Source organism: Salmo trutta, chromosome 9, assembly GCF_901001165.1.
Source record: "Salmo trutta chromosome 9, fSalTru1.1, whole genome shotgun sequence".
Classification (NCBI taxonomy): Eukaryota; Metazoa; Chordata; class Actinopteri; order Salmoniformes; family Salmonidae; genus Salmo; species Salmo trutta.
Window position 1 is genome coordinate 11,127,044 of NC_042965.1, and position 14,944 is coordinate 11,141,987.

General features: G+C 42.0%; 1 protein-coding gene across 1 annotated transcript; it reads right to left on the reverse strand.

Moving 5' to 3' along the window:
• Positions 1-312: 312 nt before the first annotated feature.
• On the reverse strand, positions 313-5,923 carry ela3l (elastase 3 like). Its single transcript, XM_029762372.1, has 8 exons — positions 5,838-5,923; positions 5,468-5,556; positions 5,105-5,202; positions 4,828-4,956; positions 4,378-4,514; positions 4,051-4,196; positions 1,757-1,909; positions 313-1,390 (listed from the first exon to the last, which is right to left on the reverse strand). The coding sequence occupies exons 1-8, from the start codon at positions 5,875-5,877 to the stop codon at positions 1,373-1,375; spliced, it is 810 nt and encodes a 269-aa protein (XP_029618232.1). The 5' UTR covers positions 5,878-5,923; the 3' UTR covers positions 313-1,372.
• Positions 5,924-14,944: the final 9,021 nt, after the last annotated feature.

Genomic DNA, 14,944 nt, shown 5'->3' on the forward strand with positions numbered 1-14,944 from the left:
CAAATTAGCCTATTATCTTTAACTTATAACCACATACAGCAAGAAAACGTGCAGCTGCACGAATTGGGAAGGTGGGCTTTGCACATTTAGCATTCAAGACGGCAAGCTGTCCCCTTGTGCTCCTTTCAGAGCATGGGGGGGTGGGGGAGGGGGAGACAAAGCTCTTTTCAGACCAGACCCCACGTCAGACACAAGCTGCCCAGAGAAAGCTGGCTAGAGACCCCCAGAGCAACAACAGATTCAAGCAATTATTTTAATAGTACAATCTGGGTTCTGTCCAATGGTCATTAGAATGATTGATTTATGCCAATATTCTTGTAGAGTATCATTTTTTATATTCCGCATGGGTTCAGCGTGAAAGAACATAACGTTTGTTTACACATAAACAGTTTAGCTTAAGATTTGACTGACTTTAATTGACCCCTTGATGTGTAGCTTCAAAATATGTTTCAAATTATTGTGCGCATGCATAGGCACTGAGAAAACATACACTAAGATAATGAGAAATTCAATGTACTTCATGCACGGCATGCACACACACACAGTCGGTGTGACAGTGAACTGCTCTGATTGGACATGACATGTCTACTGTCAGCCTGTCAATGAATCTTCCGTGAGTTAAGAATTTCCCTTTCAAAAAACAGCAAGTATGTTTGCGTGTATGTGTGTGTGTGTGTGTGTGTGTGTGTGCGTCTATGTCTGTATGTCTTTTTGTCTGTGAGTGTGTGTTTGTGCACGTACGAGCAAGTGAGTGTTGTGCTTGAGTGAGAGAGAGATGGATACTAAAAATGGATAGTAAATTCTAATTTAAACAAAATTTTCCATATAGCCCTCATTCTGTGGCGTTCTCATTCCCAGCCTGTCTGCCAAGTCTGTGTAGTGTAATCGCATCAAAAGCAGAAGATGTAGGAAGACTATATGGAGACCAGAATACATCAGCCTGGCTCACCCATTAATGAAACCCTTCCATTCCCAGAATATGTATGACAGCATAAAGTGGAGAACTAGATGTCTATCTTTCTGAAGTGGGGTGAACATACAGGTCTACATTTTACTCTTCTTAAAACAAGCCCACATCTCATTGGAAGGATATCATCTTCACACATTCTCAAGTAGAATGCCTCAAAACTTTCCTATTAGCAAATATTAGGTGAACAGCATGAAAAATCGGAATGCCAAAATGACTGATCAAGAACTGAATATATGAAGATACATGAATAAATATATCTCCATCAAAGGAAACATCTTATGGAAATCCTTTCTCTTTATCTTGAGTGACTGAGGACATCTTGTGGCATGAACATAAAATACATCACAAAGCCATTTTGCTGAGTCCTTTTTTATTGGACTCAATTCCCCATTCTGCTCCACTTTAGTTGCTCATCATAGCCTGAGAAAATAGACAGACAGAACAGGACAAGTCATTGGTGACATTTCCTGAAAAGGTTTTCCCTCATCATCAGCATCCTGGAAAAACCTTGTAGCTCACGTTTGGTGATTTCATTTTTTACATATACATCAATTGAAAGAAGTCATTTCCCTCCATGTTCTGTGAAAGTTCCATGACTCTAGGACTAAACAACTCATTCTGTTAATACATCCATTTGAAAATGAACATTTTTTGTTGTTGCAATGTCTGAAAAGTCGACATTATTGAGATGTAAGGTTTTTCCAGAATGCCGACGTCATGCTAATTAACACTGTAATGACGTGTGTGAACCTTAGCTCTGTGAGTCATGTGTACATGTCCTTTTACCTGGTCGATCCAGTCATTGAAGTTGGAGACGCGGGTGAAGACAGTGGGCTTCTTCACGAAGTTGCAGCCCAGACCAGAAACAAAGCTGGCAATACCATGGACCTCCCATACTCCCTCTGGGTTCTTGCAGTTCAGGGGCCCACCAGAGTCACCCTATAGGAGAAGAAGAGCGAAGGGATTTAATACTTAACCAAAGACATGCAACAAGGCATAAATATTCACCCCCTTTGGATTTCTTCACATTTTATTGTGTTACACAGTGGGATTAAAATTGATTAAATTGTCAATATGAGTCAATGATCTCACAATATACTTTGTAAATGGAAGAAAAATGTATACATGAGTTAATACATGTTAGAAACACCTTTGGCAGTGATTACAGCTGAGAGTCTCCTTGACTAAGTCTCTAAGAACTTTGCACATCTGGATTGTGCAATATTTGCCCATTATTCTTTTCACAATTCTTCAAGCACTGTCAAGGTGTTGGGGATCATGGCTAGACAGCAATTTTCAAGTCTTGTCATAGATTTTCAAGCAGATTTAAGTCAAAACTGTAACTTGGCCATTGACTGTCTTCTTGGTAAGCAACTCCAATATAGATTTGGCCTTTAGGTTATTGTCCTGCTGAAAGGGGAATTACTCTCCCAGTGTCTAGTGTAAAACAGACTAAAAGAGGTTTTTCTCTAGGATTTCAGCTGTGCTTAGCTCCATTCTGAAAAACTCCCCAGTCTTTGCCGATGACAAGCATACCCATACCATGATGCAGCCACCACCATGCTTGAAAATAAGGAGGCAGTAACTCAGTGATGTGTTGTGTTGGATTTGCCCCAAAGATAAAACTTTGCATTTAGGACAAAAAGTATATTCCTTTGCAATGTAGTTTTGAAATATTACTTTAGTGTCTTGTTGCATACAAGATGCGTATTGTAGTTATTACATTTCTGTTAATTGGTAAACATTTGTAAAATGTTATTTTCACTTTGACATTATGGAGTATTTTGTGTAGATCAATTTCAATGCCACTTTGTAAATCAACAAAATGTGAAGAAAATAAATCCAATGTGTGTAAATACTTATGATAATCACTGTATAGACTCCCTATGCATTTATTTGGATATGAAACATTTAATTAAAATAAAAATGATGTGGGGCTTGGTGTCCACTCAATTGACCACATGGGTGGTCAGAGGCTCGATGGGAGGGTTGCCGCACCCAAGGGCTAGGGGTGTTGAGAAAGATACATCGATTTGAACACTGAAGGTAAAAATAGTATCTCTATGCAAGCATTTTGGTGACAGTACAGAATGTAACCTTTATTAGAGAGTATTTTCATACATATGTTTTAGAGTTTAGAGATGAAAGCATTATATGTATCTAGTCCCCCTATTTGAAGGTGTCATAAGTATTCACTTAAAGTGTATTAAAGTAGTCAAAAGTTGTAGTATTTAGTCCCACATTCCAAGCTTGTGACTCTACGAACTTGTTGGATGCATTTGCATTTTGTTTTGTTTTGTTTTGTTATGCCCAAAATAATTAATGGTAAATCATGTATTGTGTCATTTTGAAGTCGCTTGTATTGTAAATAACAATAGAATTTGTTTCTGAAATCTACTACGTTAATGTGGATGCTACCATAGTTACGGACAATCATGAATGAATTGTGAATAATGATGAGCGAGAAAGAGACACAACATAATCCGAAACACAACCACAACAAACTGCAAATGCATCCAACAAGTTTGTAGTCACAAGCTTGATGTAGTCATTGCGTCCTATGAATATGGGACCAAATACAACATTTTTTGAGTACTTTAACTCACTCTATGTGAATTTGTCCAAATACAAATGGGGGGACTAGATACTGTACAGAAAGTGCTTTCATTTCTAAACGATGGAAAAGATATGTATGAAAATACTATCAATTAAAAGGTGAAATCCGGTACTATCGCCTCATATGTAGTATTTCCTCTCAAATCCAAAATGCTGGAGTATAGAGCCAAATTAAAACTTTTAGCTTCACTGTACAAAGAAATACGTAGAGGAGTGAATGTAATTCACTAATGTGTTACTCTCACACACCCACTCTCACACACAACACAAACACTAACAGTAACACATAAACACTCACATGTACACAGGCACGCACACACACACACACACACACATAAACAAACAAACAAACAAAAAATACGCTCATGCACAAACACATATATCACACACAATACATACTCTCTGTTTCTCTGTCTCTCTCACTCTGTTTCTCTCTGCCTCTCACACCCCCCAGGGGTACTCACGTTGCAGCCAGCAACAATGCCATCTCCTCCGGCACACACCATGGTGGTCCTGAGAGCGATGCCCCACCAGTCGGGCTTGGAGCAGGTGGCGTGGTCCACCACGGGCATCAGAGCCTGCTGCAGGTTATCAGCAATGGGGCCTCCGGCTAAAACACACACACATGTCACACTGTAGCTAGTTACCCTACAGGAACACACATGAAAGTGATCATCAAACACACACACACACACACACACACACACACACACACACACACACACACACACACACACACACACACACACACACACACACACACACACACACACACACACACACAGGCTTACTGTAGACTCTTCCCCAGCCAGTGATGTAACAGGGGTACTGGTTGTCCAGCACAGTGCCAGCAGCAGGGATACAGCCAAGCTGCACATGGTCAGTCAGGGTCACATGCTCAGACAACTTGATCAGGGCAATGTCATTTCTGGTCAATCAGAGACAGAGGAGGAACACAGAGAGAGAGACGGTTGTAGAAGGAAAGGATAGACAGGTGATGCCACTGAAAGTCAGCCCAGTTTATATTGTGATGTACTGCAAGTATATAAGGCTACTCATAATGCTCTACATATCCAGTGTTGTTTAGGTAAAGACAAAAAAAAAAAAGCTTTGCTTTCTTCCATTCGGTGCTGATGATACAACCCTTAGCAACCCATCAGATCTTTAATGTCAATATCTGTTTTCTTAGTGTAGCATTCAAGGTTTGTTGTGCTAGCCTGTCTTGTGGGCCGTACTCTTACCCAAAGGCCACAAAGATGGGGTTCCACTTCTCATGGACAACAAGCTTCTCAGGGATGATGGCCTGGGAGCCTTCCTCAGTCTCAACCAGGTTGTGCTTTCCAACGAACACTCTGTAGGACAGGCTGGGGCTGGGAGGGTTGGAGAAGGTTGAATGCTCAGTGATCACAGCATATATGAGCCGAAAGCTATGTCCGTGTGTGTGTGTGTGTGTGTGCACAAAGGTCTTCTTTGGATGTGCGTATTTGCGTGTAAATGTGAATGTGTAGCCTCTCTTACTTGATACAGTGCGCAGCGGTCATGACCCAGTTGGAGGCAATCAGAGATCCACCACAGGTGTGTCTCCACTCACCGTCCCTCTCATACTGCAGAGAGATCTGGAGAGAAAGAAAAAAAATGAAAGAAAGAAAGAGATTAATAAAGAAAGAAAGAAAGTATAAAAGAAAGAAAGAAAGAAAGAAAGAAAGAAAGAAAGAAAGAGAGAGAGAGAGTGAGAAATACTGAGGTTGGATAGAACGAGTTACTCATACAGATACATAAGATGTGTGAAGAACGACCTATGGTGAAAAGTGACCTATATATATGCAATCCAGTATTATAATCATTGTACATAGGGAGAGGGAGATAAGGGTGTCAGTGTACCTGCCAGGGCCAGCTGTGGGGCTTGGCGTCCACTCCATTGACCACACGGGTGGTCAGAGGCTCAATAGGAGGGGTGCCGCACCCGAAGGCTAGGGGGGTAGACAGAGAGACAATCAGGGTCAGGTCTTTCTCTCTAACTCAGAAGTCACCAACTCCGGTCCTGGAGAGCTACAGTGCACGTTATTGTTAAAGCCCAGAACAAGCATATATGCTTCAGCTGATTAACAAATTATAGTCGCCAGTCTGGACTAATAGTTGAATCAAGTGCGTCAGTGTTGTGCTCGAGCAAAAGCCTGCACACCCTTCAGCTTTCCAGGATTGCAGTTGGAGTCTCTGTCTGATGTCCACACACGTAGAGGCTGTCACTTACCGCAAGCGATGAGCACTGAGGCCAGAACAATGGGAATCATGTTAATTGATACGCCGTCTGCTTGGCGACAGCATGACACATCCTACTTTAAACCCTAGTCCTCAGGGACGCCCCGCCCATCTCGATTACACACACTTTCTCATTGGTCCTCCATGACCGCTGTGGATGACAGAGAAGAAATGAGAAACTGCCAACCAATGGTTGGGGGGCCTGATCGCCGGCAGACTGCGACAACAGGTGTGTTTCCTAGAACAATTCACATGGCCTTCACCTTACTTTCCACTCACCTTTCACCAATGTATGTGTATTTCTAAATTTCTCAGATTCACTAGAATCTGGATATAAACTGTAAGCAATAGAGCTTCACATAGTTCCTAACATATTGCCCAGTCCTACTCAGTACTGAGAAAGGGAGTGAACAATGCCACAGTCTCTGAACCCATAGACCACAAACTCTTCCTCTGGATTGGCCCAGTGAGTTACATATGATCCATGGGAATTCAGCACCTGTACCAATGTTGTGTAAGACAGTTCGAGAGTAACCTGTAGTTTACAGAATAAACCCCACTTATGGCAGTTATTAAGCCAAATATTTATTAGTATTACACATATGCAAATATTATGCATATTGCATGTCAGACATGGATGAAAAGTCCCCTGGTGATTTCAAAGACATGGCTATGGCAAAGAGCCGAGGGCTGTACAACAGAAGAAAAATAAATCCTCATTAATTTGTTTTACGCACATGAATATATTATACTATTCAATCAATGTTTTAATATGTTGGGGTAGGGGGTTTCACTTCAAAGATGATTGTTGACACATCCATTTATTCTTACAGCACTTATTATCGTGTATTCTGGTAAAGAGTCCAGAGAGAGGGTCACAAACATCTGATTCATGGTTTATACATATGGCAAAGGCTGTTTGTGTGTGTTTGTGTGCGTGTGCGTGTGTGTCTGTGTGCGTGTGTGTGTGCATGCAGAAGCAGAAGTGTGTAACCAAAGAAGACATTGTGTGAACATTCAGTGCTACGGTAGGTTCCACTGACTTCCATCGCATGCTCAATACTCTTATCAACTATAGATTTTTGGGCTAGTGGTTTGCCTAGTGGTTAGAGCGTTGGACTAGTAACCAAAAGGTTGCAAGTTCAAATCCCTGAGCTGACAAGGTACAAATCTGTCGTTCTGCCCCTGAACAGGCAGTTAACCCACTGTTCCTAGGCTGTCATTGAAAATAAGAATTTGTTCTTAACTGACTTGCCTAGTTAAATAAAGATAAAAAAAATATATAGGCCTACTGGCAAAGAATCTGATCTCCACACCAACAAATCTGTGATTGTTCATATACCTATAACACATTATAAAACAGGTGGGTCTAATGCTGATTGGTAAAACTGCATTCCAGCCAGTGTCTGGAAATTCATAACCAACTTGTTGTTATTGAACCAAGTCATATTTGCTTGTTTAGCATTAGCTCTGGGATAAGAGGCAACACTTGTTCAGGTGTTCTAAAGACAATTGTTTCATAATCGTTTGTTCAGAATGTTTATGTAATGTCAAAATGTGCAGTGCTCTATGTCCTGTTGCTGCACAGTATATTTTACATGTTTTAAGAATTACGCTTTAAACGATCATGCGTTGCTTGTAACGGAAAACGGTTTGTGTTTGTTATGAAATGAACTATAACTGCAGTGTCATCCAGTGGCTGGTGTATGTGTCATAATTCCTGCAGCGACATTATACTTTGTTACTCAATCATGACTAACCTAATCCTCCAGATAAGGTGTGTAGCCTGTGGTAGTGTAACTGACTGCTAACTCTAAGTCCTGTTAATTGCTATGACATAAACCTGTCATAAAAGTCAGTGAAAGGTTCAGTCTCAGTTCACCAGCAGCTCTACTGGGGTGGTTCCAGTGTAAAACTGGGGGGTTGTTTATGGAGGCTAAACTTAAAGGGATAGTTTGAGATTTTGGCATTTAAGCCCTTTTTTTCTAGTTACCCAGAGTCAGATGAACTCATGGATACCATTTGAATGTCTCTGCGTGCTGTTTGAAGGAAGTTGAAGGTAGTTTCTGTATGCTAGCTGATCGCATAGACTTCCAGTCATTGCGCTACAGCTAATAAGTCAGTTTCTGTATGCTAGCTGATCGCATAGACTTCCAGTCATTGCGCTACAGCTAATAAGTCGCTCCAGAAACTACCTTCAACTTCCGCCAAACTGCACGCAGAGACAAAAATTGTATCTCTTTAAATCAAAAAGACCAAGGCACTTTTATCAGAGAGTTGCAGTTAAAACGCCTGTATTGAATTGGCATCTCTATGTAGTCAAGTTAAAAACAAGGCAAACAAATTGTCTGTGTGTGTTTTTTATCAGAGCCGGGATGTGTCAGAGACAGTGTCAGCCACAGTGTTAGAGGGTGGCCTTAGCACAGTTCCACGGTTCAAAGGTCGTCAGTGACTCCCCTCTCTCTCATACTGTTTAAATCCCAGTCACTCAGTGTGCGTAGAAGCATACACAGGACAACTGGCATGGTGGTGTCCGACTCTTCACCGTAGTAGCCTATGTCTAAATTCTAGTTAGTCTGTGTCTTCCTATAGCAAAGCCAGGTGAAAAATTGCAGCCCAGCCATAAGCAGCACAAAAGAAACTCAACGAAGACAATGGTGAAGTCATTGCATACAGTATGCATACAGTATGTATGTGTGTTTGTGTGTAGCATGCAGATGTAACCCATCGTGTAATGACGTCACAGTTTCTGAGACCTGAAGTAGTGTAGACTTCAGGACAGAATGTTGATGTGAACACAAGATCAAACCCCGTGTGTGTTGATTGACTGGTTGGATTACCTATTTCTTCCGGCAAACAAGTAAAAATGTAATCTATGATGTGTGATATCTGAAAGTTGAACATTTGTCTTCTCTCATCATGGCAGCATCTAAGAAGAAATGCTCCTTGGTCACGGGGCTGGAGGGCATTGGCCCCCTGGTGTGTTCTGTTGAGGAGAACCCCAAACTCACCACCACGGTGATCAAGGGTAATATCCTGGATCCTGTGGAATGGGCCTGGAAAGTTTGAGTTTGGCATAGACAAGTATAAAATAAACTTACACTCAAGACATACAGTGCACAGTACACACACACACACACACACACACACACACACAAAAGGAACATGGTGCACGCACAAAGACGCTTACGCCCATATACATACTTGTATGTGGAGCACACACACCAAATACAAACCCATTTGTCTTTGTCTCTCTCCTCAGCTAGAACCACTGGTTTGATGGCATGGCCTTAATGCACCACTTCCACATCCGTGACGGTGAGGTGACCTATAGCATCCGCTTCCTGCACAGCGACTCCTACGTGCGTGGTTCTGAGAAAGATTTCATCGTGGTGTGTGAGTTTAGAACCATGGTTATGTCTGACTGCTGCAAGAACATCTTTGCTTGATTCTTTTCCCAATTCAAGATTCCCAGTAAGTGACTTAAGAGCTGTGTACCTCTGTGTGCAGTAGGGGAGAGTGGGGTAAGTTAAATTGTGTTAGAGAAATAAAGATAGACTTGGTTTTAAAAATGTCGTGGTAATATTTCATTCAGTACAGACATTTTCTTAATCTGACCCGCGGCTCAGATTGTGGGAAGAGACTACTTTTTTTTGGACAAGCTACCTTTTCAAAACTGTAATGTTTAAATTAATTCTGATTATTTCCAGGGATACACAACATCCTGAAATATATGTAGATATGTTTATTAGAAATAATACTATATTTCCCTTGATGGAGTAATGATGAATGTAAAAGAATTGCTCACCTCACTCTCCCCTACATTCCCCATTTTTCTGGTTGTGGCTTGCGGCCTTGGTGAGTGCTGTTGACTATGTATTGTCTTGCTCACAGGTTGGGCGGCCACTGGGCAGTTAGGTATGACTCCTTTGGGTTTCCATGAAAAGTGGGGGAAAAAACGCAGCTCATCTGTGGTAGGCTACGTGAATAACGAGATACTCTTCCACCTGTAATAATTGATTTGGATTTATAAGTTTACAGTTGAAGGTGCTTCACTCAACTCTGACCCATGCCCCACCACCACAGAGTTTAGTTTTACCTGTTGTTGTCTTAGATGATTAGCTGTTGTTGTCTTACCCGTTGTTGTCTTAGCTAGCTCTCCCAATCAACACCTGTGACTGCTTTATGCCTTGCTTTATGTCTCTCTCTAATGTCAATATGCCTTGTACACAGTTGTTTAGGATAGTTATTGTTTTAGTTTACTGAGGAGCCCCAAGTCCCACTCAACATGCCTCAGATAACTCTTTTGTCCCACCTCCCACACATGCGGTGACCTCACCCAGCATAACTAATGCGTCCAGAGATGCAACCTCTCTTATCATCACTCAATTCCTGGGTTTACCTCCACTGTACCCGCACCCTACCATACCCCTGTCTGTACATTATGCCCTGAATCTATCCTACCATGCCCTGAAATCTGCTCCTTTTATTCTCTGTCCCCAAAGCACTAGACAACCAGTTTTGATAGCCTTTAGCTATCCAGTCTTTCTCTTCTTCTTTCCACTGTAACAGCCTCACCCTCTACTTCTGTTTACTGCTCTTAAACGCTAGTAAAACTAAATGCATGCTTTCAACCGATCGCTGCCCACACCTGCCCGCCCGACTAGCATCACTACTCTGGACGGTTCTGACTTAGAATAGTCTTTCTCTTCTTCTTTCACTGTAACAGCCTCACCCTCTACTTCTGTTTACTGCTCTTAAACGCTAGTAAAACTAAATGCATGCTTTCAACCGATTGCTGCCCACACCTGCCCGCCCGACTAGCATCACTACTCTGGACGGTTCTGACTTAGAATATGTGGACAACTACAAACACCTAGGTGTCTGGCTAGACTGTAAACTTTCCTTCCAGACTCATATTAAACATCTCCAATCCAAAATGAAATCTTGAATCGGCTTCCTGTTTCGCAACAAAGCCTCCTTCACTCACGCCGCCAAACATACCCTCGTAAAACTGACTATCCTACCGATCCTCGACTTCGGCGATGTCATCTACAAAATAGCCTCCAACACTCTACTCAGCAAACTGGATGAGGTCTATCACAGTGCCATCCGTTTTGTCACCAAAGCCCCATATACCACTCACCACTGCGACCTGTATGCTCTCGTTGGCAGGCCCTCGCTACATAGTCGTTGCCCGACCCATCTATAAGTCTTTGCTAGGTAAAGCTCCACCTTATCTCAGCTCACTGGTCACGATAACAACACCCACCCGTAGCACGCGCTCCAGCAGGTATATCTCACTGGTCATCCCCAAAGCCAACACCTTGTTTGGCCGCCTTTCCTTCCTGTTCTCTGCTGCCAATGACTGGAACAAATTGCAAAAATCGCTGAAGTTGGAGACTTATATCTCCCTCACTAACTTTAAACATCAGCTATCTGAGCAGCTAACCGATCGCTGCAGCTGTACACAGCCCATCTGTAAACAGCCAATCCAATCTACCTACCTCATCCCCATATTGTTTTTATTAACTTTTTTGCTCTTTTGCACACAAGTATTTCTACTTGCACATCATCATCTGCACATCTATCACTCCAGTGTTAATTTTCTAAATTGTAATTACTTCGCTACTATGGCCTATTTATTGCCTTACCTCCTCACACCATTTGCACACTCTGTGCGGGCTGTCATGTGCTTTTACTGAGGAGTGGCTTCCGTCTGGCCACTCTACCATAAAGGCCTGATTGGTGGAGTGCTGCAGAGATGGTTGTCCTTCTGGAAGTTTCTCTCATCTCCACAGAGGAACTCTAGAGCTCTGTCGGGTTCTTGGTTACCTCCCTGACCAAGGTCCTTCTCCCCCAATTGCTCAGTTTGGCCAGGAAGCCAGCTCTAGGAAGAGTCTTGGTGGTTCCAAACTACTTTCCTTTAAGAATGATGTAGGCCATTGTGTTCTTGGGGATCTTCAATGCTGCTGATTTTTTTTGCTACCCTTCCCCAGATCTGTGCCTTGAAACAATCCTGTCTCAGAGCACTACGGACAATACCTTCAACTTCATTGCTTGGTTTTTGCTCTGACATGCACTGTCAACTGCGGGACCTTATATAGACAGGTGTGTACCTTTCCAAATCATGTCCAATCAATTGAATTTACCACAGGTGGACTCCAATCAAGTTGTAGAAACATCTCAAGAATGATCAATGGAAACAGGATGCACCTGAGCTAAATTTCGAGTCTCATAGCAAAGGGACTGAATATTTATGTAAATATGTTTTTTATTTTTTTTAAACATTTGCTAAAAGTTCTAAAAACCTGTTAATGCAAGTTTTTAAATTGTGCAGTATTTATAAATAATAATAAGAGTCTAGTAGCAGCAGTTGTGATGTGTGTAGCAAGAATATATATGTGTGTGCATATCTATCTATCTATCTGTCTGTCTGTCTGTCTGTCTGTCTGTGTCTGTCTGTCTGTCTGTCTGTCTGTCTGTCTGTCTGTCTGTCTGTCTGTCTGTCTGTCTAATTTAGTCACTTGATTTAATGACAATAATAATAATATTATTAATAATCATCTTAATAATCACTATTATAATGTATGATAGTAACTTTTGACAAGTTGATTGGTAATGTAAATTCACACTCTACTGGCCATGCGTCTCACCCCAGGATTTTTCTACAACATCATCCGTGTGCCTCAAACTGGGGCTGATGAGAAGGGAGAAGGGGAGGACTAGGCTGATTTCAGTGGAGCTCAGGTCCTCAGCGCCTGACTCCAGGACACCGCCCTAATTCCACAGCTTCGGTCAGTATTTATCCATCTCCTCCCTTCCCTTTATCTTTTCTCTTATGCTTCATTCTCTCTCTACAACAGCGGTGGTGAATATTAATGACTTGTTCTCGCTCTCCTCACTTCTTTCTTTACTACTGCAGCTAAAACATCTCCAGGATGCCTGTATTCTCTATGTCACTGTCTCTGACTGTTTCTCTAATTCAGCACTGGTTAGAGTAGGTTTAAGTGTTTGTGTGCTCTATGCATTTACAGTATGTGACCGACCAGCTCTTGTAGCAAAATTTGAAATTGTGTTTCTTTACACTGAATAAAAGTAGAGACTCAGAGCTACAAAATGGTATTTCATACACTACAGTTGAGGAACAATGGGAAAGTAATTTTGCTTTGAAAGTTGATAAACTTGTAAACTCACTTTTATGGCCCTTTAATGCTTTGGTACTACTATTGGAGAGCATTTCCTTGTCTACACCCATTCGGCATCGCTCACACCCTCTTAAGCTTTAGCCCCAACCATCTTTTTAAGGGTTGATCAGAATGTACTAACAACAGCAGTCAAGCACCCAAACTAACTTGCTAGCTTCTTCCAGACATCTAAGTGAGAGAAAAGCTCACTGAACATTACTCGCCATAGCAGGGCTGGTTAGGCTGTTATGTTATCCAGTGCGTTGGTGACTGAAATTGTGCTGTCAGATTGTCCGTTTGAAAATTCAGTGCGTTTCGCATTCAGAGCGCACACCGGACGCTATGGCCGATGAGTAGGGTTGATCCGAACTGCAGTCAAGCACCCAAGCTAACTGGCTAACATTGGCGAACTTGCAAGCTACTTCCAGACACATAATGAGAGAACACCCCACTCTGACCATTTTATTCGCCCTAGCAGAGCTGGCTGTTTTCATGTTATCCAGAGCGTTGGTGACTAACTGTGCTAATGGCAACAATTGAATTACACTTTTTGGCCTACGTTTACTGGCCATATTCAACGGGTGTTGAACGTTTGTAAATTCATCATTATTCTGTGCTCTCTGGCACACAGATGGGAGTGCTCTGAAATCGGAGTAGATGGCCATACTGAATTTACGAACGCACCCGAAATGTTTACTTGCATAGTGGAGTATTTTGTTAAGACATGAAGCTAGCTAGCTAGGTAAACAATGAACCATAATCCCAACTCATGACGTTACTAACCTGCATGAATCTGCAGGTAGCTAACCAACCAGGTTTAATGTTAGCTAGCTAACATCAGGCTATAACTAGCTTAGCAAATGGCTCTGAGATACGAATAATGAGGTCATACACGTAACATTAGCTAGCGAGCCAGCCAGCTAACGTTAGCTAGCTAGCTAGGTAAACAATGAACCAAAATCACAACTCATTACGTTACTACCCTGCATGAATCTTGCACGCTAATGAGATTTTTTGTTGTTGTACTTGAGATGCCATTGAATCACACGACTGAGATACATCCTACCCCTGAAGGCGACTAATGACACACCTAGTGACCAAAACCTTGTCACTCAACCTTTCTGTCAAACAACTGCAGAAAACACTGCGTGTGTGTTTGTGTTTGTGTTTGACTGACATTTTTATACCATTGTCTGTCTTATACCAAACTAAGGATTGTTGCTCTAAGAGGGGAAGCAAAGCACTCAAGCACAATTGCAAATGAACCAGCCACCCCTTTAGTGATCATACCATAATCATCATACCATAAATGGCTAACTCTGTTATTAACGCTAAGGCATTGTGACGCATGTTCTGGTTGATGAAAAGAAAAGGTGATGTGTTTGTTGCCATGTCTACCTGACATGCAGTATACTGTAATCACTTGGATCTCTGACGAAGAGTTGCTCCAGTACTGTGACCTGGAGTTCCCACAGATCAACTATGCCCACTACAATGTGCGTCCATACCGCGTCCATCCTACTTCTATTATGAATATTAATCTAGAGACCGAGAAACGTACTGTTGTGTCAAATTTCTAAGCGCGTATGCATTTACATTTTCTTTGTATAGGCGTGGTGCCACCCTGTTCGGTTCCCATCTGAGCCTGTGTTTGTTCCTGCACCCAAAACAACAGAGGAGCACGATGGTGTGGTCATGTCTATCATCATACCACCCAGAACAGTAAACAACAACAAAAACTGAACAAAAACAAAAATGAATATTCACCATTAATAAATGACCTAAGACATAACATTGTACAAACCTCTCTATATTTCTGTTTCCAGGAGAAAAGCATTTTCCTGCTGGATCTGGATGCCAAGACCTTCTGAGCTGGGCAGAGGTTCCAGTCAACATTCCATATGGAACTCAT